This window comes from Mustelus asterias, chromosome 17, assembly GCF_964213995.1.
Source record: "Mustelus asterias chromosome 17, sMusAst1.hap1.1, whole genome shotgun sequence".
NCBI lineage: Eukaryota > Metazoa > Chordata > Chondrichthyes > Carcharhiniformes > Triakidae > Mustelus > Mustelus asterias.
Window position 1 is genome coordinate 38,243,313 of NC_135817.1, and position 26,942 is coordinate 38,270,254.

The following is a 26,942-nucleotide window of genomic DNA, read 5'->3' on the forward strand; positions in this document are numbered from 1 at the left end:
GTATTCAGAAAGATTTTTTGGGAGGGGTTCTTCTAATTGACTCAATGGAAGTTAAGCCACAAGTACAATTAGGAAAGCAATTAGTAAATTAGTATTTATTACAAGGAGGTTGCATTATAATAGTAAAGAAAACTTGGAATTATGAAGGACCTTTAGCAAGACTACACCTGGAATACTACATACAGTTTTTGCCTCCTTGCCCAAGAAAGGATATACTTGCCTTAGAGGTGCACACTGAGTTTTCACTAGATTCTTCAAAGAGAGCGATCCTATGAGAGCAGATTCACTGGAATGGACATGTATTCTCTGGAGTTCAGACAAATGAGAGGTGATGGCATTGTGACCTTTAAAATTCCTAGAGGGCTTGACAGAGCAGAGGCTGGGAGGCTTTTTGTTATGCTGAGATACCAAGAACTCCGGCCCTTAATCTAAGGAGGCCACTAAAGGACTGAGGAGAGAAGAAATTTCTTATGAATCTTTGGAAATTCTCTACCTCAGAAAGCTGTGGATACTCAGTCGCTAAATATAGAGTCAATAGATTTTTAGACTCGCAGGATGAGAAATAGAATTCAAGTTAAACATCAGCCATGATCGTACTGAATGGTGGAGCAGGCTTGAGGGATCGTCTATCTATTCCTGCGCCCTTATGTTCTTAGAACTGCAGGTCATTGCAGTTCAACTCTCTCCAAGGAAACAAAGTGCTTAATTTGGCATCCCCAATTGTCCTGAGGCTGACCCCAGCTTTCTGCCCCCCCCCCCCCCCCCAACCCAGCTCCCCTTTGTCCTCCCCTTCCTCGAGATCTACACCTAGAATATTCCAGCTCTACTCACTCCGAAGACACAGCCAGGTTAATCCAGCCATGCCCATTCCCTCCTCTTCTCCCTTCTACAGGAGGTGCAGCTAGAGTAATCTAGATCAGATCACTCGTACCTTCCAAAGCACACCCAAGTCAATCCAGCCCCACTCACGCTCTCCATATATCCCTTCCCTTTGAAGCAAGACACAAATTCAGCTAGTTCCAAAGTAAAAGTTAAAATACTTTGAGTTGAGGACTGTAAAAGAATCGACAAACTGCCTGTTGCCACTCCAGTGCAATACCTTCAAGTGTGTCCGTGTTCAGGAAGTGAGTCCATCTTTCTACAGTCTTCACTGACAACAATTCTGCTAAAATGGGAATAAACTGCCTGGTACAATTACATCCCCAATACACAAATAGTTGATACGCAACGGCTGACTTCAATCGCCAGAGTGGCGGCAGTCAGGAATTATGACAACGTTGTGTGTCATCACTCAGTTTCTGAAATACAAATCTCTCCAAAATGGGCAGCATTGAGGCTAACTGCAGGGATTTTATGAAGCACTTTGCAAAGGACTGAAAAGATGACTGCTCACATTACTGCCAGGACTGAACTTTGGCGATCTATCTAGTCTCAACAACCTTTTGTATTTATGCAGCACCTTTAACATTGCAAAACCTTCCAAATGGTAGATCAATCGTATTTAATTATATGCAAGTGGTGGGCATTAACTGGGGATTCACTCGTATCCCTATAAAGACACAAACCAAAACTGTGGTTAGGAGGTGCAGGTTTTTAATTTGCATATATAAAAGTGTGCAAAGATTGGCTCGTGTTATCCTTCACCACCTGGATTTTTTGGAATACAATATCAACGTGTTTTCAAAAGAGCATTATTCAACTAAATCGAACACCCTGAACATCAGGAGATATCCTCCTGTAGAAGGACAAGCTCAGTCAGAAGTAGGTCGGAGCATCTTAAAAAGAGGGAAGAGAAGTGGAGAGGTGGGGTGAGGGAATTCCTGCGGCTTAGTGCCTATGCAGCTGAAGGTGTGGCCGTCAATGTCGCAGCGATGAAAACTGAGGATGCTCAAGGGGTTAAATGGAAAGGGCATAGATACCTCGAAAGAGTTGTGGGGCTGGAGGAGATCACAGAAAGGAAAGGGTTGAGGCCATGGAGAAACTTGAAAATGAGGAGGAGTATTTTAAAATTGGCTTAACTGGGAGCCAATGTAGGGCAGTGAGCACAAGGGTAATGGGTGAATGGGACTTGGTACAAGTTAGGACAGAGCCTGCCTCATAGTGGCCTTAGATTTACAGAGGGTATAAGGGAGAGCGCAGCTAGGGGTGCATTGCAATCGTCAAGTCTAGAGATAACAAAGGCACGGACAGGGGTTCCAGCAAAAGATGAGGTGAAAAGAGCAACATTACAATCAGGCAATGTTACACAGCTGAAAAAACAGGCAATCCTAGTGAAGGGATAGATACATGGCTGGAAGCTCATCTTGGAGTGAGGCATGTCTGATTCAGCCTCAGGGAGTTACCAGGGAGAGGCATGGGAATTGGTGCAAGGGAGTGGAATTTGCAGCAGGGACCCAAGACAATGGCTCAGGTCTTCCCGGTGTCAATTTGGGAAAAACTTATGCTCAACCAATACTGGACAACGGACAAAGCAGGCACAGTTAACCATGGAACAGGTCAGGAATTTTAACTTTGGAAAAAAGAATACCTGCATTCTGTGGGTTCACATCTCAATCGAGGTGAGCATTAGCTTCCGAGGATATAAAAGAGGCCTGTGGTGCTTGGATAAGAATTTGCGATGGAACTAACACTCTGCTTTCAGACATTACCTGACAGGCTCCCTAGCACTGGATTTTATGCAAAAGCATTTAAATAAATCAGCAGAACAGGACAAGTCCCAGAGGTATTCCAGAAAGACATTTTTCACCTAGGGTGAAGGAACATAATATGAATCAATTTCGTTGCTAACCTATTGAATCAATGCCTGTCATGGCCACATTTATCAACAAGCTTGTATTCGTGGATATATCCCTTAACCAAAGTGAAACGAAGCTAAGCTCCCGGAAAGGGTGCAATTGGAATACTTGGCTGAGAGATCATTTCTGACACGTGAATCTGTCACCTAATGAAATGAAAGCTAGGTAGCAAAAAAAGGCAGATAGAATCCAGTTGGGAGAGTCAGATTTTAGAAACATACAAAACTCCCAGCATTCAAAAGCAAGCAGAGCTCTCAAAGATAAAGGTCAGTTTTCTGTTCAGTGGAAAAGAGGACGGATAGGAGTTCTTGGTGAAGCTAGTTTAAAAACACGGAAACCTAAGATCTCTGTGATTAGTTCAGGCATGCTAAAAAGCTGGGTGTTTTTATCAGAGGTAACAAGATCATGAATCGGGGTGTTAATGGCTGGTCAGTTGAAAGGGATCTCTGGAAAGCTAAACCATCAGGAGTGCAGTGACATGAGGGAGGGAAGGTTGGTAAAAGCATGGTGGTAATCATATCCGGAGAATTCAGATGAAACATGGCTGTCAGCAAGTGACTCGAGGACCCAATCCACTGTGTGGGGAAAGTGAAGAATCCAACATATGGAAGGCAGAATCTGAAGAACTTAACGACTGCACGTGATGCCATATGTGTGCTCGCAGTGCAAATGAGAATTGCGAGAGAAATATCCACGTTGCATTAGCTATTGAAAGTGCAATTTATCTTTTCTATTCAAATATCAGTTGGCTGTCAATGTTGCATGATCAATGTTGACTTCAATTTAATTCTTACAGTAAAAGTTTTAAGAAGTTAAATCTTGTCCTTTGAATTCATTTGGGGATTCCTTTCTTTGAAGATTATTGGTCTCCACAGGGATCATAACACATCCTTATTTTCCTCCATGACCAGAATGTAGCTAAAGGGGAGGTATATGTAATCTTTGCATCAGACCAATGATGCTTTGTCTGCTCATGTCCTGGAGACAATCAGTGTAACCACCAGTGCTCTCCAGGTAGGGACAGTGAGAAATAGATGTCCAACAGTCAATAAAAGAGACATGGGTTGGGATAGAGATAATGGAAGATTCCAGAGAGATATGGCTGGACACAGACTGTCAAGCAGAGGTAGAGATTATAGAGAATGGATATCAGGTGGACAGAAAGAGTTTATGGAAAACATTTGAAACAATAAATGTTCCTGTCTTTATTGGTACGGATAATTGGATATTTGAGACTGGAACCAAAACGTTTGTATAACTTTCTTAATGTGGCAGCTAGTATTATACCAAGCCTTTGAATAAATGACAATTAGAATAAAGCATGTAATTCTGGAGACCCCATAGAGAAAGATATGAGAGCCAGTGAAAGATTACAGTTAACTTTCACCAAGACAATATCAAAAATGAAGGGTTATATTCTGAGAAGAAATTCAAAAAAATTGTAGGTTTCCAAAATTATGAGAGAGTGAACAGTGAAAATTTTTTTCCAATGGGCATTGAATTGGTAACAAGACTGTGAATTATTAGAAGACAGAGATCTGAAGGTATTTTATACACATGGGAGTTATTGCAACATTGGTTTAGAAATTGGGATCTGTCGAGCCCACGGATTCGACTTTACAGCTCCCCGTTAGTGTATTTCAAAATGACTTACTGGCCCCTTTGCAGCGGGTTTACATGCAGCAACGCCTCCCCCCCCCCCCTCCCCTCCCCCACCCCCACCCCATCACCACAGATTATAAGCCCCTCACTGCCCCGGCCTCTTAAGCACAGATACCCACCCCGCTCACTGGAGTGTTCTAGCTAGGTACATCCAGATTCCCAAACTTACCTTTAAGTGTGGGTCCCATCAGTCATCTTTGCCGGGTGTGCCTGTAACCCGGCAGAAAACTGGTGCCGCTGGGCAACCAAGAAACCACCCAACCCGGACTTTCTCCCAAAAAAGGGAGATCCCACTGAGACAATCTTAACCATGTGCAGCCCTAACCGCGCGCAACCCAATGTACCGTCCTAACAGCGCGCAACCCAACGCACCGTCCTAACCGCGCGCAACCCAACACACATTCTCAAGCATGCGCAACCAAACACACATTCAAGAGCAGTAGTGATCATGCACCAGAGCAATTTAAAGAAATCAACAGCTACTTTGTGGGGAGTTAATGGCTGATTTCCTCTGGTTGTTGTAATGATTCGATAAATGTGTCTGATGCTTTCTATAGTTCCTTCGAGTTGTAAAGGCCAACAGGGATTGGTGTGGCAGGTGCTGAAGACCCCGGCTATCTTCATGATTTCCACATAGGCCAGTTGCTCCCAGCCATCGATGGACAAGTGTGCAGTCCTTGGAGCATCAACAGAGGTCACAGAGAGTTAAATAAGAGTTGAAGAGGGAGGAGGAGGATGGTGAAGGACTCTCAACAGGAGGCTAGGGAACAATTCTCCTGTCCAGACCTCTGAGGGACAATGTGCAATACATTTATGCTTCAATAAGGACTTTCTCACTTAAATCTGTCAGCTGTTGCACAACTGCAGTGCCAGAGACAGCATCACCAGTGTCTGTGAAGGTGACCATAGCTATGAATTTTCATACACCTGGCTCCTTCCAGGGGAGATGTTTGCAACATTCTGTAGTTTGTCACCCACTGTTAAGCAAGAGAGGTCACTGAGATTCTCCGCTCATTGAGAACTAACTACATTTAATTCTCTTGCAAGAGACCGGTAAGCTAGTGAGCACATGGCTTCAATAGGATTGCAGGCTTTTTCATGGTACAGGTTTCAATTGAGTGCACAGGCATTGCTTTGCAGGTGACACAAATCATGCAGGGCTACGCATGGTACCATGGCAGTGGTTATAAGGTATTCAGTCTTCAGCAGTGCACTGCATCATCTGCTTTGAGCCACTATGGCAATTCAAAGGGCAGCTACTGAGTGACAAAGGCCTTTTACTGATGGCATGGCTCGAGACTCCAGTAGACAAGCCAACATGTGCACAGCAAACATACAATGAAAGCCATGCTGTCTACGACCCCGCCACGATTAGAACACAGCGCTTGTCACCATTTCGACATCGAGCAGCTGAGGAGGAGGAAGAGGAGGCAGCAACCTTGCTACCCAGCTTGTCTGTAAGGAACTCACCAAATTAAATAACATAACCCTAATTCCATGTTCTCCAAAGTTCCACATCTCACCTTCCTTCTGTTAGCGACCATCACAGCCTTCATTTTGTCACAGTGGAAAAATAAAAATCATCACTAACCCCAAATATAAAATTCAAATCAGGCCATAATCCATACAAAAGTCCCTTAGTTTTCTGTATAGTGCAAGAAACAATACTTTTCACTGTATACCAATACATGTGACAATAATAAATCAAGTCAAAAGTCAAATCAAATCTTCCATTATCCATAGCGATAATCAGTAATGCCAAACATTACCCAAAACTACAGAATATTATACCACTAAGAATTGTACCAAATCCAGTTCTCCGGATGTGCATGCTCCCTGATCCATACTGGCTCACAGTCAAGCAACATCTTGATTTTTAAGATTTTCATCCTGGTTTCTAATCTCTTCATGTCCCTCCCCGCCTCTGTAATCCCCACCAGCCCCACTGCTCTCTGAGATATGTATCTTCCCTATTCTGGCCTCTTTTAATTACTCTACCATTGGTGGCCATACCTTCAGTTGCCCAGGCCCCCAAAGCTTTGGAATACCCTCCCTAAACCTCTCCACTTTGCTTTCCTCTTTTAAGGCACATCGTAAAACCCTTAACCAAGCTTTTAGTTATCGGATCTAATGGGCCCAATTTTACCATCAGGTTTTGGGCGCAAAAACTTGGTAAAGTCGGGCATGAGGCGAATAAGGTGATCCGTGCCCGCGCTGGTTTCCCCTTTACCAAGGGCTGAAAATGGCTGCCGTCGGGACCGTGGCCACACTGCCACGATGTCAATTTAAATGCATTTGGATACATTTAAATTGACTTAATGGGCTGCATGCCCAAACTTACTGGCATTTCCCCCTTTACCACCACATTCGCCCATCCAGCGAAACTTATTGACGCGAAACAGACATGGTACGCAAAGGTCCGATTCAGGCGCTCCAGCTTCTGAGGAAGTGAGGTTGGGCCGGGGGGGGGGGTCAGATGGCTCCACTCAGATCGGTGGTCCGCTGTCACTCTACCTCTGCTCAGTGAGGGAGAAGGGGAGTCCGCTGCCACTGTGTGTGTGATCGGTTGGGGGGGTGTCCACTGCCACTCTGCGTGTGATCGGTGGGAGGGGTGGGAAGTGGGGGGCAGGGGTCGCGATTGGTCTGGATAGTGGGGGGAGGTGGGCAATGTCTGTAAGGGCCAGGGGGAGCCATTATCCGGCCCGGGAGCGATGTGGCTGGGGAGCCACATTCCATCATTTCTTTTTTCTGCGCATGCGCAGTTGGAGGCGCCGATCAGAGCTGCAAGATTTTGGATGCGTTAAGCCCCGCCCACAGGCTTGTGCAGCACGATTTGGACTCGCTGATATTTTTTCAGGCAGAATGCGGATGGGGGGCGCCTGAAAACGGGTCTAAAAGTCGAATCTGAAACACTCCCAGTTTCAAGTCCGCCCAGCACTTAGAATCAAAATGGTAAAATAGGGCCCAATATCGCCTCACGTGGTTCCATGTTATGCTCTGTTTTGTAATGCTTCTGTGAAGTGCCTTAGGGCATTTTATCAAGTTAAAGGCACGATATACACATTGTTGCTGTTGTTTTACATTTGGAATTGTATCCTATTGGGACAAAGCACTGTAAACTCCTGTCTGAGACACTTGTAAAGCTATCAGTTCACAGCATTTCTCTTAAGTCACATCTATTAAACTAATACCAAAATTAACAATGAATTGAAAATAAAGCTGGAGACCCAGATTTGCTCCCTTCCCTTACTCAAAGACATTGGAGGAATTACAGGGGAAAAAAAATCAAAGGCTTGGACTCAGGAGCACAAATGCATGTGTATGTCAAGACTTCAAGGCTACGTGAATGAAAACTTGCATTTTTTTGATGTGGAAGATCAGCACTGGGCATCCTGGCGTTAGCACTTGCCAGAGTTGAATAACGAAGCCTCTTCTCTGGATAGTCCAGAGGCAGATTGACAGAACTTGCAACAAGCCAAGTCGTGGCTTGGTGGGAGGGGTCCCCACAGCTGCAGCAAAACTTAAGGCCGGTACTTGGCATGAATCAGTTTGTTTTGTACAATTGAGAATAACACCTCAAAAAAAAAGAAAGAAAACAGGAGAAAAATAACTAAAGAGAGGAGTGGTTAACATGTCCTTCATGTTAGAGATGTTTAGCATGGCTTCTAACTAAAAGCACAGCTGTGAGCTAGGAGACAACGGATCAAGTGCATTATTGCTTCACGTGCAGAACTTGGGTTCAAATCCAGCACAAATTCATGGGGTGAGAGTCGCTTAAATGTTAGCTATAAATTTTCACTGAATAGTCTCAACAGGCTCATTGCAACTGCAGTACATACAAAGATCACATAACAGCTAGCAGAGAGAATGGGGGAAATCTTCTTAGTGCAACAACACGTACAGTTATAGCTTAGCTAAAGGTAAAAATGGAAGTGGTTTAATTGTCCATCCTGGCCTGTGCCTGATTGAGGCACCAATACTGAATCACAGTGAAGAACTGCATTCCTCAATAACAAATCCCTAACCTCCTGAGCGCGGAGTTTGTCTTGGTGATTTTTGGTGTTGATAGCTTACTAACGCAAAGATGGAAAGCATGACTAAGAACTTGTACGAGGGCTGCAATTACTTCAGTAGATTAGCTGACAAGTAAATGACCCAAACATTTCAATTCGAAGTAGTCACGCAGCATCAAAACCAACCATTTATCTCTTACAAAATCACAAAGGTTTTCATTGCACAATTAAGCAACAGTAGTGACAACTCATATTTATAAAGACCTCCAACTCAATTAAAAGCCACAAATTATTAAAACGATCCCACAACATACACCCACCTCTCTTCCTTTGAGAGTGACCAAGGCAGCAAGTGGCTTGGCATAGAACCTACTGTAGGAGAATCCCAGACAGCCATACATACTATTAGCTGTAAGCTTCAGAGCCTTTTGTCGGATGTCATACTGCAACAGAAAACAAAGTCAAATATCATTAGGCTAAACCTCGCAAGAAATATTGAGTACTAATAAAATCTTAACTTCATTCAGGAGCAGACCAGGAGGATAATCTCCAGGTGTCAACATGCAGAAACTTCCTACCAGAGTACCTGGAGTTGCAAAGTAAGTGGCATTATTGAAATGCTAACCAAAGCCACAGTATCATTGCAAATGCCATAAGAAATTGCGATAATCAAACAAATTACCAGCCTATTACTATTGCCTAATTCAGCACTGGCTTCAAACGAAAGGCATTCTATATTTCTCACTCGCAGACATCTCCAAGAGTGACAAGTGATGTTATAAATATTAAAATGTTTCAGTGTTTTTCTCCCCAAAGACAAATCATCTCAAAATGCTGCTGTGAAGTGATAAATCAGTAATATACCCAGAACTGTCATATTACTAAGGCAGTAATCGTACTAACGTGTTTCGGTATCATTACAGTCCCAGCCATGATACAGTTCAGCTTTTACAGTCTGCCCAGCTTGCCAGTCAAGTGATGGAGGAGAACAGCCCCTCCTGCCTCAGTGAGGCTCGGGATTTATTAAAGGTGGAGTCCTTGGTGAAAATTACAAGAGAGGGGGGAAAAAATAATAAAAAGTAACACAGAAATTTGAACAGGTTGATATCCCTTGCAAATATCGGGAAAGTTGGAGACTTCAGCTAGTTGAGATCGCCATTCGCTACCCCACCCCCACACAAAGACAAGAGAAGTAGCCACTAAATGCATGAAGATTTTAAGGAAGTAAAAAGCCTTTAAGTGCCGGAACCATTGTGGGTAAAACCTTGCTCCCTATTGTTACCTACAATTTATATTTAAAATGGTGCAATTTTGTGCATTTTAAAGCAGCAAAAAAAAAAAGCTTTTATATGGTAGACTCTAGACAGAAAAATAAAGCCTTATAAAGTCACCATCTTCCCCTCCTCCTACCTCCCCAACAAAAAAAGCATTTCAGTCAAACCTAAAAATATATTTTAAAAAATAAAATAAAAAGCATTTCAGTCAAACCTAAAAATATATTTTAAAAAATAAAATTGTTGCAAATAGCCATGGCTTTTTACGTAAAATTCTGGCCCCTTGAGTCAGATCGCATCTGAGTTCATACTCCAGTCCTTTACGTATCAACTCCTTTAAAAAAAATGTGGAAGATAAAGACTAGGCATCTTGCAGCAAATAAGATAGAACAGACACAGTTCAAGCCCTCCAACCAGCCTGCTAACACTTCATTAGAGCTTGCGCAGTAAGTCATCACCATCCATGCAAGGTTTTTATTGATCTTTTATGTTCTATGATAATTCTATGACAAGAGGAAGGCCACTCAGCCCACTGTGTTCATGCCTGTTGATGAAGAGCTACTAGCCTATCCCAGTTTTTTTGCACTCGATCCTGCGGTCACAGTTCTTCGAGGAGACATCCAAGTATTTGTAAAGTGGGGTACAAGAATTAGATCATGAACTCAGATGCAATCTGACTAAAGGGACCAGAATTTGACATAGAAATCCATGATTAGTTGCAATAATTTTACTTTTTTAAAATATATTTTTAGGTTTGTCTGAAATGCCTTTCTTGTACTTCTAAAGGGCCTCTACTGCCCTTTCAGCCAGTGCGTTTCAAGTCCCTAACACACTCTGGCTGAAAGAATGTTCTCTCGTCTTATCTATTCTCTAATCCTTCTGCCAATTGCTTTTACTCAATGCCCCCTGTTTTTTGACCCAAGGTAAATAAATCATCCCTATTTACTCTAATTGCCTCCATTTCACACACTTAAATTAATTCACCCCGCAGCTTCTTTTTCCAAGGAAAACAACCCCAGCCTATCCAACCTTTCTTCATAGTTAAAATTTTCCACTGCTCCGATCAATGTCTCCTGCACAATGCAATCGCACTCTTCCTGCAAAGAGCTGACCAGAACTGTATTCGATCAATGATCTAACTAATGTTTCATATAGTTCTAGCATAGCCTCCCTGCTCTTCTCTTCTATACTGTACTTCCTTCTAACAAAGGAAAGCATGCAATATGAATGTTTTTGGTTTTAACTGGACAAATGAAACACCTTCCCCCATCTATCCTCCTTTAAGAATCTATAGACATACAGTTCAAGGTCCCTCTGTTGCACCACACTACTCCATATCCTCCCATTTATTTGCTTACCTTAATTGTCCTCCCCAAGTGCTTACCTTACACTTCTCCAAATTGAATTCCATTTTCCACTTTACTGCCCAACTGCCCGGACCATCTATATCTTGTCCGTCTAAAACTTTTCACCCCACTGCCAATTTTTGTTTAATTTGCAAACTTCATCATGCCCCTAAATTTGATACATCATGACAGGAAGCCTTCCAGCCCAATGTACCAATGCTGGCTCTTTGAAAGTGCAGCTCAATTAACCCCACTGCCTAAATCTTTCCACATAGCTCAGTACATTTTTCCTTAATTTGACCATAGGCATTGTAGTTTGTAGGATTCCAAGTCAATGGCCAGGCTTAAAATGCTGCACAAATTTGGCAACACTCCTAAGCATTGAACTGAGCAATGTGAGCACCTCATCATGAATTGGGGCATCTATAATGGCTCTGTTGCCAATGGGGTATAATACTCCCCAATCAAGATTCCATTGTATTTTCAGGGGAAATTAGTGTTGAGGAAATGTTGCCCAATCCTTAAAGGGGGAACTTGGACGTGCTTTCATTAAGGTGGCATGCAGGCTAGCGCTGCTATCTTATGGTGCCAGGGACCCGGGTTTGATTCCGGCCTTGGGTGACTGTGTGGAGTTTACAAGTTCTCCCCGTGTCTGCATGGGTTTCCTCCGGGTGCTCAGACTTCCTTCCAAAGTCCAAAGACGTGTAGGTTAGGTGGAATGACCATGCTAAATTGCTCCTTAGTGTCCAAAGATATGTAGGTTAGGTGTTAATTGCACGGGGTTATGAGGATAGGGCAGGAGGGGTGGGCCTGGGTAAAATGCTTTTTCAGAGAGTTGGTGCAGACTCGATGGGCGAAATGGCCTCCTTCTGCACTGTATGGTTCATATGGAAACCACAACATGCTCAACTTAGCAATCACATTTTAGTAATTATAATGATTGCTTCATAAATAATGCCTAGAGTCATAGAGGTTTACAGCATGGAAACAGGCCCAACCTGTCCATGCCACCCAGTTTTTACCATTAAGCTAGTGCCAATTGCCCGCGTATGGCCCATATCCCCCTATACCAATCTTACCAATGTAACTGTCTAAATGCTTTTCAAAAAACAAAAAATTGTACCCGCCTCTAATACTACCTCTGGCTTCATAAAGCAAAATTAAACCTAGAGGCCAAATAATGACAAAGATCGCAATTTTTCTCAGAACTATTATTTTAACAAAAACACATCATTTGTCCAGTTAAAACCAGAAATGTATCATTTTTCTCAGCTTGGCAGTGTGATTCCTCAGTATAGCTTGTACACAATGCAGAACTTTCAGGATGTAAAATGCTAAACCTTATTCATTGCTCCAATCTCAAGAGAACAATAACTTTAATAAGACAAAGCGCTATTGACTAAGCACCATCCCTGTAAGCAACTTATACTTTAAACCACAAAACAGAACATTCCCCATTTTCATTTAGCAGAATGGAAAACCCACTTCACAGATATTCTTTACACTGGTCTTTAAGTCGGTAGTCAATTGTCCCAAAACAAGTTCAAGGTGATTCTTAGCTCCAGAGGTGTAAATCTGTTCTTTTCCTTCCTCATCTGGGAAATTTTAACTCCAGGACTGTCTTTCACAGAGAGGTTTTTTTCCCAGTGATTCTTATGATTATTACCCAGTGATTCAAGCACAAGCTAGGCGAATCTTCCAGCCTCATTTAAGCTTCTCGTGAATTTGGTCATTTCAATTCAAATGCGAGCTCCCATCCACATTCCTGCACGATGAACCAGAGAGATTTCCGGTCTCTAACTGTTCTTCCTCTCCTAGATCCTGGTAAACTGCCCTCGTCCGAGTTTTCAAGAATAGCTAAGACCCTTCCCTTCTCAAAGTCGACCTCCATGGGAACATGAATTACATGGGCCTTGTATCCAGATAGAACTGCTAATCAGTTACCCTTGAGACCTCAATTCTCTTGCAAGTAAATGGACAGTTTACAGCACAACTGTTTATAACCTGACATTCTCAGCACTTTTCTGGAACTTTAAGGACTCGCAGCCTATCCACCGTTAGCCCACAGGCTACTGTCATCGTCTCCAAGTGTAAACACCTTGCACCTTCCTGCTATAAAACAACCTGGGCCACCTTTAATCTCTTAACAACCAAACCACCCGGATTTATTCAAAGACAGAAAATGTTGGAAAATCTCAGCATGTCTGACAGCATCTGTAGAGAGAGAATAGACTTGAAACATTAGCTCTATTCTCTCTCCACAGTTGTTGTCAGACTTGCTGAGATTTTCCAGCATTTTCTGCTTTTGTTTCAGATTCCAGCATCCGCAGTAATTTGCTTTTATCATCCAGACTTACTGTCAGATAGGCTTTGGAAAAGGTCACATGAATCCCTTTATTTCATCTTAAATTAAAGAGTCCCAAAACATAACAATCTTATAAGCAGCATTATTGTAACAATTGCCAAAAAAAAACACCTATGGAGAGATATATCATTACACTTGAGAAACAGTCATTCCATCTTTGAAAAGCTACCTGCAAATAGAGATCAGGGTTCAAGTCTGCTTGCTTCATCAGCTGTTTTACTTGGCGTCGCCTCTCCACCAGTTTCCGGATTTCCTTGGGCAAAATACCCATCTCCTGATCTTGATCTGGTACTTCAGGAATTTCTTCCATTTCATTACCCTAGGCAAAAGAGTATGGAGATTAGAAACTGAAGTAAAATATTTTCACAATGTAGCAGAAACCAACTCGGTAAAGTTTCAGTTCTCATACTTTCTGCGCAGAGTTGAACACTTAATTACGCTGAAAATAAAATTTTCCTTCTGGCTCAAGTTACAAGATCAATACAATTCTCAAGAAACAAAAGTACAAAAAAGAAAATCTCAAGGGCACACAATATATCTTATTTACAATGAGGTGCAACTGAAACCAAATGTAAAATTAGTTATAAAAATCTACAGTATTGAATTGAAGCAAAGTAGAAACTGGCAGCCATTTTGAGATATTGGGTGAGATTCTCCAGCCTCCCAGCCGCGTGTTTCTCACCAGCGGGAAGTGGCACGTTGTTTCCAGGCGGCAGGATTCTCTGGTTCCACCACTGGAAATTCCCATTGAGGTCACCCCACGCCAGCGGGAAAACCGTGGGTGGGAGTGTGCTGCCAGCGGGACCGGAGAATCCTGCCTGCACGAATGGCCAGAGAGTTCCAGCCCTATTCACTCTTTTCTATATTAACGTCCCAGCTATACAAAGTATGAACATCTCAAACCGCCCTCACCCAGTTGAGCATTCAAATCAGGTTTCAGTGCATTAGAACGTACTCTTATCCTTACAGATATTTTGTTTGCCTATAGTTGGTAGGGAAGAATGGATGAGACACAAATTAACCAGGTTCCAACAAATTGAAGCAGCCCCAGTGAAGAGCAGCATAGACAGAGACTTGTAAAAAAAAAAAATCAATAAACAAACAGAATGATTGGAAATCTGAAACAAATGGAAAATGCTACAAGTGCTCAGGCTCAGTGTCTCAGGCAAGCAAAAAAGGTCACTTTGTCAAGTAAATTAAACACGTTGTGGTGTGGCCGAAAGAAACTACAGTGAAATTCTTCTATACAGGAATAGTCTCTTTTCAGTCAAACTTAAAAACATTGGAGGGCGCATGAAGCTGAAAGTGGGAAGCTCCCAAGAAAGGACCTCATAAGCACAATAGCTTTGACATCAAAAGAGTTGCCATGCCCTTCTAGGTACGTGGCCATTCAGAGTAGGAAAAAAAATCATTATTTACTTGAGAATCTGGCTTGAGGGGAATATTTTGTATTCAAAACTATAGAATCCCTACAGTGCAGGGGGAGGCCATTCGGCCCATCATGTCTCAATTTACTTTCCAAAAGAGCATCTTACCAAACCACCACCCCACCCCCTCATTTCCCCATCCCCATGCATTTACCATGGCCAGTCCACCTAACCTACACATCTTTGCACACTAAATGGCAATTTTAGTAAGGCTAATCCACCTAACCTGCACATCACTGGACTGTGGGAGGAAACCGGAGCAATTGGAGGAAACCCACGCAGACACGGGAAGAATGTGCAAACCCCACGTTAGGGTGGCACAGTGGTTAGCACTGCTGTCTTACAGCATCAGGGACCCAAGGTTCAATTCTGACCTCGGGTCACTGTGTGGACTTTGCACATTCTCCCCGTGTCGGCATGGGTTTCCTCCGGGTGCTCCAGTTTCCACCCACACTCCAAAGATGTGGGGTTAGGTTGATTGGCCATGCTAAATTGACCTTAATGTTGGGGGGATTCGGAAGGTAAATGTGTGGGGTTACGGGAACAGGGCCTGGGTGGGATTGTGGTCAGTACAGACTCAATGGGCCAAATGGCCTCCTTCTGTACTGTAGGGATTCTATGAACTTTATGAACCCACACAGACAGTCGCCCAAGGCCATAATCGAACCCGGATCCCTGGCACAGTGAGGCAGCAGTGCTAACTACTGCGCTATTGCACAAATATAAATCCTGTCAGAACAAAACATGGTTAAAAACATCAAAATCGGAACCATTTTAGCAAGTGCCACTTTTATAATATTTTAATTTAAATTAATAATAATGAGTGAATATTAGCGAACAGGGAAGTCCTTGCAGAAACTTTCTCTAACTTTCCATTCAGTCAGTTACTATATTCACAATGCGAAAGCCACCTGAAAAGATTGTTCTTACCCCTAGATTCTTTTGAGAATTTGTAGCGGCTCTCTCTACTGTAGTGAAACAGATATTGAATTCCTGAATGATTGAAGGATACAAGCTATTGAAGTCAAGCAGCAATATGAATTTATCATAGAAACCTGGGGGGAAAAAACATAGATCGATAATTATAAGCATCCCAGAGCACATTCAAATCAATGTCACACATTTGTCATAAACACTTAAGTCACAAAAAATGGTTCATCTTCAAGGACTTAAATTCTTCCGGAATTTTCTTGTGCTTTAAAAGACACCGTCGTTTAGAGGGTTAATGCAGGACTCTGCCTGTATTCATGGAAATGTCATCCTTCTACAAGAAAAAGTAATTAAGCAGTATTAAAGAAGCTGGAAATATCTTGACCCTGCTGGATTGTCTACAAAGGAGGTCACATGGTAGTTTATGGCTTTGAGGGAAAAAAAACATGCCGGAAAATTGCATTCAAAAGTTGGGTTTTGTTTTTGCTTTGAGAAGAGGGACCAACTGCCCGTGAAAAGACGATAGCAGCCTTTTTGCAGCCCAGAGACAGTCCACAACCGGCTGTCACTGTAAGCTGCTCCCAAGTTGCTCCATGTGCTGGGATTAAGCAGCTGAAATTGTTCCTCGAGTCTGCCTGAAAAGAGTCATCGCCTGTTTTGCAAATCAGCACTGAGTGACCAATATATAACCCGGACACCATTTCGAGGACTAAGCCATCTTTTGTCCCCCTCCCTCCAACCACCAGGCAGATTTCCTTGGTTTTAATTATTTTAGTGTGCGAGAGACATCTAGTTTTTTAAAACAGTAATTAGTATATTTTCATATTTCAAACTGTATTGTTAATAAGCCTGGTCTTTCTCTTTGACCAGACTGGTTTTCTAATAAACTAACCATTTATTGAAAGAAACGTAGTTAAAGTCTCTTTTATTCTGGGTAACAGCAGTGAAGGTAAATCATTGGCCATTTTGGTGAGCGAATCAAACTTTTAAACTAATGGTGTGACGTGGGGAGTAGTGGAGATAATGAAACAGTTCACACTCCCCCTATAACAGAGGCTGGGGGCTCTTGCAGGATTTTGAAACGCAAATAGCAGGTGATTGGACATGAAATGATAATTGGTCAAGGATAAAAGGGCAGATTCCAGGTTTGCTGTACATCAGTAAACCAAAAGGGCTTTGGAAGTTGCTAAGAATTTTCTAAAAGTAACCAAGGCTCAGCAAAGAGAATTAGTGGATAATCTGCAGTGAGAATATAGCTGAAGTAATAGCACAGCATTTGAAATTGGACCCAGACATTAAAAGTAGAGACAGTCTATCTTGGGGAAATAGAGCTCCTGGAAGAGTTTTTAAAAGATCACTCTCTCCAGTTGTTAGAACTCTTATTTAAGACTATAGAATCATAGAATCCCTACAGTGCAGAAGGAGGCCATTCAGCGATCGAGTTTGCACCAACCACAATCCCACCCAGGCCCTATTCCTGTAACCCCTCAATCTGGATTACCAATACAGAGCCAGGCAGATCAAGGTTCCAATTTTATATTCAACATTTTCAAAACATAATCAATAGTTTATAACCAATAAGATCCACAGCCTATCATCCACAAACGCCAGGAACTTTAGAGAGGTACCATCAAACGCTCAAAATAATAATTACAGCATATTAAAGTGAGTATCCCCATTACCGGGTCAAAAGACTGGACTTTCTTGTATTTGTTAGCTGAGATTCGCCAAATTAATCTATTGGTTTTAGCACTTTTGAATTAATGTATGGACAGAGGGTAAGAAGTCCTCTGAAATTAACCAAAGAAATGCTTTTGTAAGAGAGACGGACGCATCCTCTAGGTTAGGTTATGTGCCCGTGTCCAGGAAGAGTTGACAGGAGCCTGCAAAGTGGTTCCAGAACATCTTCAACTTTCTCAAACAAAAATGAAGGAATGGGCAGATAAGGAAGCTGCAACTTGAACATTAGATTTTGAACCCATATGCTCTTTCACTATTGCACTGATTTTATCCTCAACTAACAATGTCACCGCACTCTTTTTCCTTTTTGCCTGTCCTTCCTAAATATTGAATACCCTTGGTTATTCAGTTCCCAGCCTAAATTGTCACGTCTCCGTAAACACAATCATATTGTACCCACGTACATCCATATGCACTGTTAATTCGTCTACCTTTTGCAAATGCTCCGTGCATTCAGATACAGTGTCTTCAGACTTGCTTTTTTAACATTTTTACACATGGGGTAGAAATTTCTCGAAAAAATTCAAGGTGTCGAACGGGTGATAAAACGCTATGGGAACTCGCAGCAGCTGCTGAGCTCCAAGGCTCCATTGTGCAGGCGCCCCATCTCCCAATATACAGTGTTCCCACACCGGCATGACAAGCCGGTAAGTTCGCTAGTTTGTACTATGGCCCTATTTGCTGCTCACCTGTTTCCTCAGCCTTCCACTTTCTACATTTTCTCATTTCTATCTTTGCTTTCCTCTTGTGTCTCCCCCCAGGTTCCCCCACCACTTCAGCTTAACCCTTCCCCCACAGTACTAGCAAATACCCCTCTGAGGATATTAGTCCCGGTCCTTCTGGGTTGCAACCCATCCAGCTCGTACAGGTTCCATCTTGCCCAGAATCGGTCCCAATCTCTCAGAAATCTAAATCCCTCCTTCTCACAACATCTCTCCAGCTATGCATTCACTGGGTCTATTCTCCTATTCCTGATCGCATTAGCATGCGACACTGGGAGAAATCCTGAGGCTGCTACCTTAGTGTGCAATATTACACATCGACGCTTAGACTCATTTCACAGGCTACCACACCGGGTGGGATTCTCCAGCCTCCCAGCCATGTGTTTCTCGGCTGCAGGGGGTGCCATGCCATTCGCTGGTGGCGGGATTCTCTGGTCCCGCCGCTGTCAATGAGATTTCCCATTGAAGCCACCCCACATGGCCAGGAAACCAATGGTTGGGGGTGCGCTGCCAGCAGAGCCAGAGAATCCCACTGGCGTGAACGGCTGGAAAGTTCCGGCCAATGTTTTTGTTGCTCGTGAGTCTGTGCATCACAATGAAAGACAGCTTTCTGGAACTGAGGACAGAACTCAAAAGGCAAAAGAACACAAATGTGGCATGGATCTCAGATCATTGGGGAATCCTAAACTTACCAACTTTGGGTTCCAAGACTAGACCACCAGCATATGCTGCTTTTTTCCGACCTTTCTTCATTTTCCCTGTACCCCCAGCTCCTCCATCAGCGTATCCTTCATCATCATCTACCTGAATGGGCCCAAAAAAAAACCAGGAGATACTTTCATGCAACAGCTTGAAAACTGAAGGTTGAAGCCTCAAAGAAGGGACATGAAGGGTTGTCTTCTGGACAGTAGACTAATCATGTTATAACATTGCCTTTTCTTCTAAATTAGATGAGCAAGAATCCAGGAAATATTTCAGTAACCTGAAATATTTGGTCCAACTGCAGCAGCATAGATTGTTAGCTGGTTTTGCTTTACAATCTGAAAACATCACGTGACAATTCTAAATTCAGTAGAAATTATACAAACAGCTTTGTAATTTTGTTACAAAATATTGCCAAAAAGTGAGGAATGCAAGACAAAAAAAACTTCAGCAACATCTCTCATTACAACAACATTCAAAATATTCACAAATGTAACCAATTGTTTGAAAATAAAACATTCATATTCATAGAATCATAGAATCCCTACAGTGCAGAAGGAGGCTATTCGGCTCATCAAGTCTACACTGACCACAATCCCACCCAGGCCCTATCCCCATAACCCCACGGATTTACCCCACTCATCCCCCAAACACAAAGGGGCAATTTTAGCATGGCTCCTCCAAATCAGATAGTCACAGGTTCAAGCCCCCCTCCAGAACACACAGCCCAGGCCGACACCCCTAGTGTCAACACTTGGACTGTGCTACACTTCTGAAAGTTGTCTGCTTTCTGACACTAAACCAGGGCCCATTTACCTCCTCCAAGTGAATGTAAAAGATCCCATGGCACTATTCAAAGAATAGCAAGGGGCCTCCCACAAAGCCCTTACCAATATTTATTCCTCACCCAACATCAGTAAACACATGATTTGGTCATTATCATCTTGCTTTTTGTGGGAGATTGCTGTCGCTAATTGGCTGCCATGTTTCTTACATGATAATATTGACGACACTTGAAAAGTACTTGATTGGCTGTACAACGCTTTGGGATGCTCAAAAGTGGCAAAAAGTTCTTTCTTAAGTAACAGATGTCACTTGTAGATTCGTGAGCAATTCAAAGTCCCCTCAAAAAGTCCGTTTAAGTAAACAATGTCAAAACAGAATAACCAATTTGGGGAAAAAAACCTCAAAACCTATCACCTGCAAATTGCAGACAAGAGGGACCACTAATAAAAATGAACGAGACACCTAACGAGACTTAAGGCTCTTTTTGGACATTGAAGTATTAAAGTGCCATGTACTCACAGTCTCCTGTACATGCTTCTTGAAAGAAGGTTTATCAGGTACAATGTAGTTTTTTTCATGGAAAGCATGCAGCAGTAAATATTCATTTCTCTCTGAACGGCCACCCATCAGTGTTCGTGACTAGGAGAGATAACAAACAATCCATCAATAATAGGAGTCTTGTGTATAGCATGCATTCCTCACCAATGCTACATTTGCTTCCTTTAGTACAACATTCTGTTCCTTTAATCTCTTGTTGGCAACACTGCGAATCAGCATATCTTCTATCAAACTATCGATTATTCATTAGCTACATTTTTAACTGAAAACACATATTGTGTCACACTTAATTAGTTTTAGTTTACTTATTAGTGTCACAAATAGGCTTACACTGCAATTAAGTTAGTGTGAAAATCCCTTAGTCGCCACACTCTGGCGCCTGTTCGGATACACTGAGGGAGAATTTAGCATGGCCAATGCACCTAACCAGCACATCTTTCCGACTGTGGGAGGAATCCGGAGGACCAGGAGGAAACCCACGCAGACATGGGGAGAACGTGCAGATTCCACACAGATCCAAGGCCGGAATCGAACCCGGGTCTCTGGTGCCGTGAGGCAGCAGTGCTAATCTCTGCGCCGCCCCTGAATGGATATTCAAATGAAAATGAATATTCAAGCGAGAAGAGAGACTATTCTGATGGGCTCCATAGTCACATAGTATATGAAGAATTATAACTGTGGATGAAGAGTCAACAGCACCGGTCGAATCTTATCCCAGCAGGAATTAAATCCTTCAGCACTGCAGTGAAAACAAGTGAAACACCAAAAAAAATCCAAACTGAAACAACTGCACATTTGACTGACTGAAGGTGAAAGCTATGCCTTAAAGCACGCTACAAAAAAATGTAAAGGTAAAGATTAACATCTGTACTCCTTCAATTCTGATCCCATTTACTCGGAACAACTTAAGGCCAATGTACAGAAGTTAAAACAGACTGCAAACGGTCACTCGTTGGCGTGGAGATAGAAATGATTCTGCATATACAAATAATCTGAAAATTCCAACATTACCATGACATTTCCGGCAATGCTGGTTATTTGCAGTGCTAAAGGAAGAACATTCAATTCACACATGATCTGTAGAATAAATTTCGTATCCATCCACGTATTCTCAAGTAGGTGCAGGAGATGAGGAGATTTACTGGTGGAATGAAACAAAAATTTTAATAACTTTGGAATGCACAGCAGTAAATTCATACAACGCTCAGTTTCCTCCAACTACTCTAATATTCTAAAAATGTTATACCACCCTGTGCTGCTTGTTAGTCCACAGTACTCAAGGTTTAACAAAAACATCTGATTTAACCCAAATGTATTTACAGTGACTCTGCAAATACTAATATTATTACACAATATTAGGAGCACAAATATTATACATGACTGCTTCCCTGTGATTAAACCAGGTACCAGACATGATAAAATATATCAAGCTTCTGATTCCAGTTGTAAACAAATCCCATGATAAATATTCCATTCCTGTATATTGTCCGAGAAGATCAAAACTCCAGCTGTGACATCACAAAGGGTTGTTGTTTTGGGAACTCTCTTTCCAACAGTTAGATAGATTTCCACAATAATGCCATTATACTATCAATCATCCAACTTAGCGAACTTACATTCCTGGCAAATCAGCTTCACTCATTTGGATGACAAAGGTCTGAGAGCTACGAGTCACTTCCACTTCATGGTTCATCAGGTTCTTCAGACAGATACAGCATGGTTAAATGTAGAGTGAAGTTCCTTTCCTGTTCCATCAACACCGAAGAATATAAATAGGGCCACTTCGCCCTTCGAGCCTGCTTCGCCATTCAATAAGATCATGGCCATTCTGATTGTTACATTAACTCCACTTTCCTGCCAGTTCCCAGCTACCTGCATGCTTTTCCGTAGTCCTATGGCCTCCCCCAATGAGATGACCAATTTAGTGCCAGCAGACACAGAGACGTTTCATCTTAGAAGCATGACAAGAATTAAAATTTGGTACCACAACTGAAATGGCAGAGATAACAGAATCAGGGAGGAAACTCTCTATTGGTTGGTGTTATATCTAACACAGCAGAAGACAGTTGTGGCTGGTGGAGGTCAGACATCTTAGTTCCAGGACATCACTGCAGGAGTTCATCATGGTAATGTCTTAGGCACAGCCATCTTCAGCTGCTTCATCAATGACCTTCCCTCCGTCATAAGGTCAGAAGTGGGGATGTTCACTGATGACTGAACAATGTTCAGCACTGTTCATGACTCCTCAAATATGCAAGAGTCCATGTCCAAATGCAGCAAGACCTGGACAATATCCGGGCTTGGGCTGGTAAGTGGCAAGTAACATTCACACCATATAAGTGCCAGGCAATGACCATTTCCAACAAGAAAGAATCTAATCATCTCCCCTCGACATTCAATGGAATTCCCATTGCTGAATTCCCCCACTATCATCATCCTGGGAGTTACCGTTGACCAGAAACTGAGCTGGACGAGCCAAGTAAATACTGTGGTTACACGAGTAGGTCAGAGGCTAGGAATCCTGCAGTGAGTAATTCACACTGAACCAGAGAAAAGTTACGGCACAAATATAGGCCATTCAGCCCATCAGGCCTGATTTTATCATCAAGTTGCACCCGTTTTCGGGCGCGAAAACTTGGTAAAGTTGGGCGTGAGTCGATAGCACGATCCACGCCCGCAATCAGTCTGGGTGGTGGAGGGGGTGGGAGGGATAAGGGGGTCAGTTATGTTGTGAAGGTGGGGCAATGTCTGTGGGGGCCAGGGGGAGGCATTATCCATCCCGGGAGCGATGTGGCAGGGAAGCTGCATTCTATCTTTTTTTTCCTGCACATGCACAGTTGGGGGCGCCGATCGGAGCTGCAGGATTTTGGGCGTGTTAAGCCCCACCCACAGGCTTGTGCAGCACGATTCGGACTCGCTGATATTTTTGCAGGCAGAGTGCGTATGGGGGCGCCTGAGAACGGGTCTAAATGTCGGATCTGAAACACTCCCAGTTTCAAGTCCGCCCAGCACTTACAATCAAAATGGTAAAAAAAAAGGGCCCATTGTGTCGGAGCCGAACAAAAAAAACCAGCTGGACATTTGAACCCCACTTTCAGAACTTGGTCTGTAGCCTTGCAGGTTTCAGCACTTCAGGTGCAGAACCAGGTATCTTTTAAATGAACTGAGCATTTCAGCATCAACCATCAACTTAGGCGTAAATTCCAGACGCTCACCGCCCTCTGGTGGAAAACGTTTTCCTCATATCCCCTCTAATTGCCTCTAGCAATCACCTTATGTCCATGATATTGACCGCTCAGCTAGGGGAAACAGCCCCTTCTTGTCTAGCCTATTTTGGGCCCTCATAATTTTGTACAACTCAATTAGGTCACCCCTTTAGCATCAGCTCTTAGTAAAACAGCCCTTGCCTATCCATTCTTTTCTCATAGCTGCATTTTCAAGCTCTGACAAAATTCTTGTAAATCTGCACCATATCCAGTGAAAATCTGTCCTTCCTGTAATGTGGTGTCCAGAACTATAAATCAAATTTCAGCTGTGGCCTAACCAGTGTTCATACAATTCCATCATCGCATCCCTGCTTCTATATTCAATACCTCGCCCAATTAAGGAAAGCGCTCCATATGTTTTATTTACCACCTTATCCACCTGTCCTGCCACCTTCAAGGACCTGTGGACATGCACTCCAAGGTCTCTCACTTTCACATCTCCTCTCAATATCCTCCCGTTTACTGCGTATTCCCTTGCTTTGATTGCCTCCTGCCCTCCTAAATGTATTACCTCACAATTTTCCATTGAATTGTCATTTGCCACTTCTTCGCTCACTCAACCAAACCACTGATGTCATCTGGAGACAACAGCTATCCTCTTTACTATTAAGCACATGGCCAATTTTTGTGTCATCTGCAAATTTCCCAATCATGTCTCTCACATTTAAGACTAAATCATTAATGTATACAACAAACAGCAAGGGCCCCGACACCAAATTCTGTAGAACACGCCTGAAGATCGTTTTCCACTCACAAGAACATCCAATCGATTAGTTTTCTGTCTCTGAGCCAATTTTGGATCAAACTTTTGGATGTCGTTTCCCTGTAACCCATGGGATTTCCCTTTCTCTTTTAACCACTCTGCCATGTGGGACTTTGTCAAATGCCTTATTAAAATCCATGTGGGCAATATCCATTGCACTACCCTCATTAATCCTCCTTGTTCCTTCCTCAAAAATTCTGTTAATCTAGTAAGACACTATCTTCCCTAAACAAAACCCTGCTGGCTATCCCCCTGATCAATTCTGTTGTGATGATACTGTGCCTTTAAGAAATGTATTTTATAATCACATTTCTTGCGAAGAGAATGTTTTAAACTTCAGCTCGGATTACGGTGCCAATTTGTCTGCTCCAGGCAGCTCACTTGCTGAAAATGCAGAAGAATATTTATTCCTAGTTATTGGGGCTTTTGTTTTAAATTGAGCTAATGCAGTTTTGTTTACTTTTTGGGTTGTCCCCTGAGTTTCAGAGTAGGGTGTAATTAGGTAGATTGACAATAGCGCATCATGTGCTAATGGAAGGAGTAGGTTCATAGAGACAAGCAGGCAGTTCCTGTTTAAATTTGCAAGGTGCATCAGCTCTTCTCTCTCTCTGGAGATTGAAGTCTGGGACCTGCTAGAAAACAGATATCTCTCTCCAGAGGTGTTAAAATGCTTTAGGAATGGCAACCCACGTAAGCCTGTGCATTTTGCTAACTGATTCTGAAGAGTTTAAAGCTGTGAGGAATATTGCTTAAATTGAAACTAGTAGAGATAGGCTCACAGTTAAGAATTGTATCTTGTCATGTTTAAATATTTCAAAAGTTACACTAATTCTTTTTGGTGTAGTTAAACTGTTTTGTTAAATAAAGTTTGTTTTAATAAAAGCTTCCTAGTGTGTTAGGATCTCACCTGAAGTGAAAGCCCGCATCCTCACACTAATGCCAAAAACAAACTAAAATAGTTGGGGTCCAGTCTAGCTTCACAATATAATCTTAGGGATTCAGATCTGGCCCCTAACACTGTGCCTAAATGATAGTTTCTCCTGACTCTCAGAATTGATTCCAATAATTTTCCTACCACCGACATCAGATTGACCAGCCTATAAATATTGGCATATCCCTTGCACTCTTTCTAAACAATGATACAACATTTGCCAACCTCCAATACTCTGGGATGTTTGTCTGTATCAAGTAGGGATTGGAAAATGATCCTCAGAGCATCTACTATTTCCTCCCAAACACTCTTTAACAGCCAATCCATCCAGCCCTGGTGATTTATCCACCTTCAAGGATGTCAGTCCATCTAGTACTTCCTCTCTCATTATGCTTATTTTATCTAAAATTTCACTTTTCCTTCATCACCTTCTGACTCCCCAAAGCCTGGCCACCATCTACAAGGCACAAGTCAGGAGTGTGATGGAATACTCTCCACATGCCTGGATGAGTGCAGCACCAACAGCGTTCAAGAGGCTTAACACTATCCAGGACAAAGCAACCCACTCGATTGGCACATCTTCTACAAACATTCGCTCCCTCCACCACCGACACAGCGGCAGCAGCATGTAGCATCTACCAAATGCACTGCAGGAACTCACCAAGATTCCTGAAACAGGACCTTCCAAACCCCTGACTGATGCCATCTAGAAAAACAAGGGCAGCAGATGCATGGGAACACCTCCACCTGGAAGTTTCTCTTCAAACCACACACCATCTTGACTTATATCACTGGATCAAAGTCCTGGAATTCCCTCTGTAATGGCGCTGTGGGTTTACCCACATCATATGGACTGCTGTACTTCAAAAGACCAGCTCACCACCACCCTCTCCAGGTCAATTACGGATGGGCGATAAATGTTGGCTTTGTCAGCAATGCCCACATACTTTGAATGTTTTTTTTAAAATAATGATGAACCCAGTGCACCACCAACACTATTAACTATATATCAATTGTGTTTTATTAGATGCAATTGGGATTTCAATTGAGCACATATGAAAGAGGCATTTACTGAAACAGGGAGGAAGTCAAGTTAGGAGGTATATGCCTATAATGTTTTACTTGGTAAAGAAATGAACAGAGATTGGCTCTCACAACATCCTTCATCAACCGGCTTTCTGGATTGGAACAGAGACCCCCCCTCCACATCTGCTCTGACTCAACGATATTAAATAATATCTCTCTAAAACTTCAATCTAACGAAAAAAAAGGTTGTGAAAACTCTCAATGTTACTCACTTATAAAGATTCCGAATATTCTCAGCTGGAATAGTCACCCTCTCCGTTTTGAGGATCTGATGAACAAGTTCAGTCAAATTGTAGCTCTTACATCGGATCAGCTCCTTGGCAGAAATTTCAACATCGCAAATCAGCCTTCCACAAGCTGCATTCTTTTCCACAAATCCACCACGACCCTTCAACGAGGAAACAACAGCAAGTTCAATCATCACGAAGAATAGTAAATGAGAAGTCTGGATGTCAAGAGCCGGTTAAAACGTAAGCCTGGAGGACCCATCTACTCAATTGCAAGCACTAAGCCAACTAAACAGAAAAGTTAAGCACAGGGCAAGAGTACCTTCAACATATAACACACTCTCATTCT

General features: G+C 42.6%; 1 protein-coding gene across 1 annotated transcript in view; it reads right to left on the reverse strand.

Moving 5' to 3' along the window:
• pola1 (polymerase (DNA directed), alpha 1) overlaps positions 1-26,942 on the reverse strand; it is a 293,912-nt gene that overhangs the window by 208,976 nt on the left and 57,994 nt on the right. The window contains exons 20-26 of the mRNA XM_078232528.1: positions 26,579-26,754; positions 21,332-21,461; positions 20,282-20,401; positions 18,967-19,078; positions 15,813-15,937; positions 13,625-13,774; positions 8,791-8,913 (exon numbers count right to left, since the gene is read on the reverse strand). Coding sequence (XP_078088654.1) covers positions 8,791-8,913; positions 13,625-13,774; positions 15,813-15,937; positions 18,967-19,078; positions 20,282-20,401; positions 21,332-21,461; positions 26,579-26,754 — 936 coding nt within the window. The remainder of the gene's footprint in view (positions 1-8,790; positions 8,914-13,624; positions 13,775-15,812; positions 15,938-18,966; positions 19,079-20,281; positions 20,402-21,331; positions 21,462-26,578; positions 26,755-26,942) is intronic.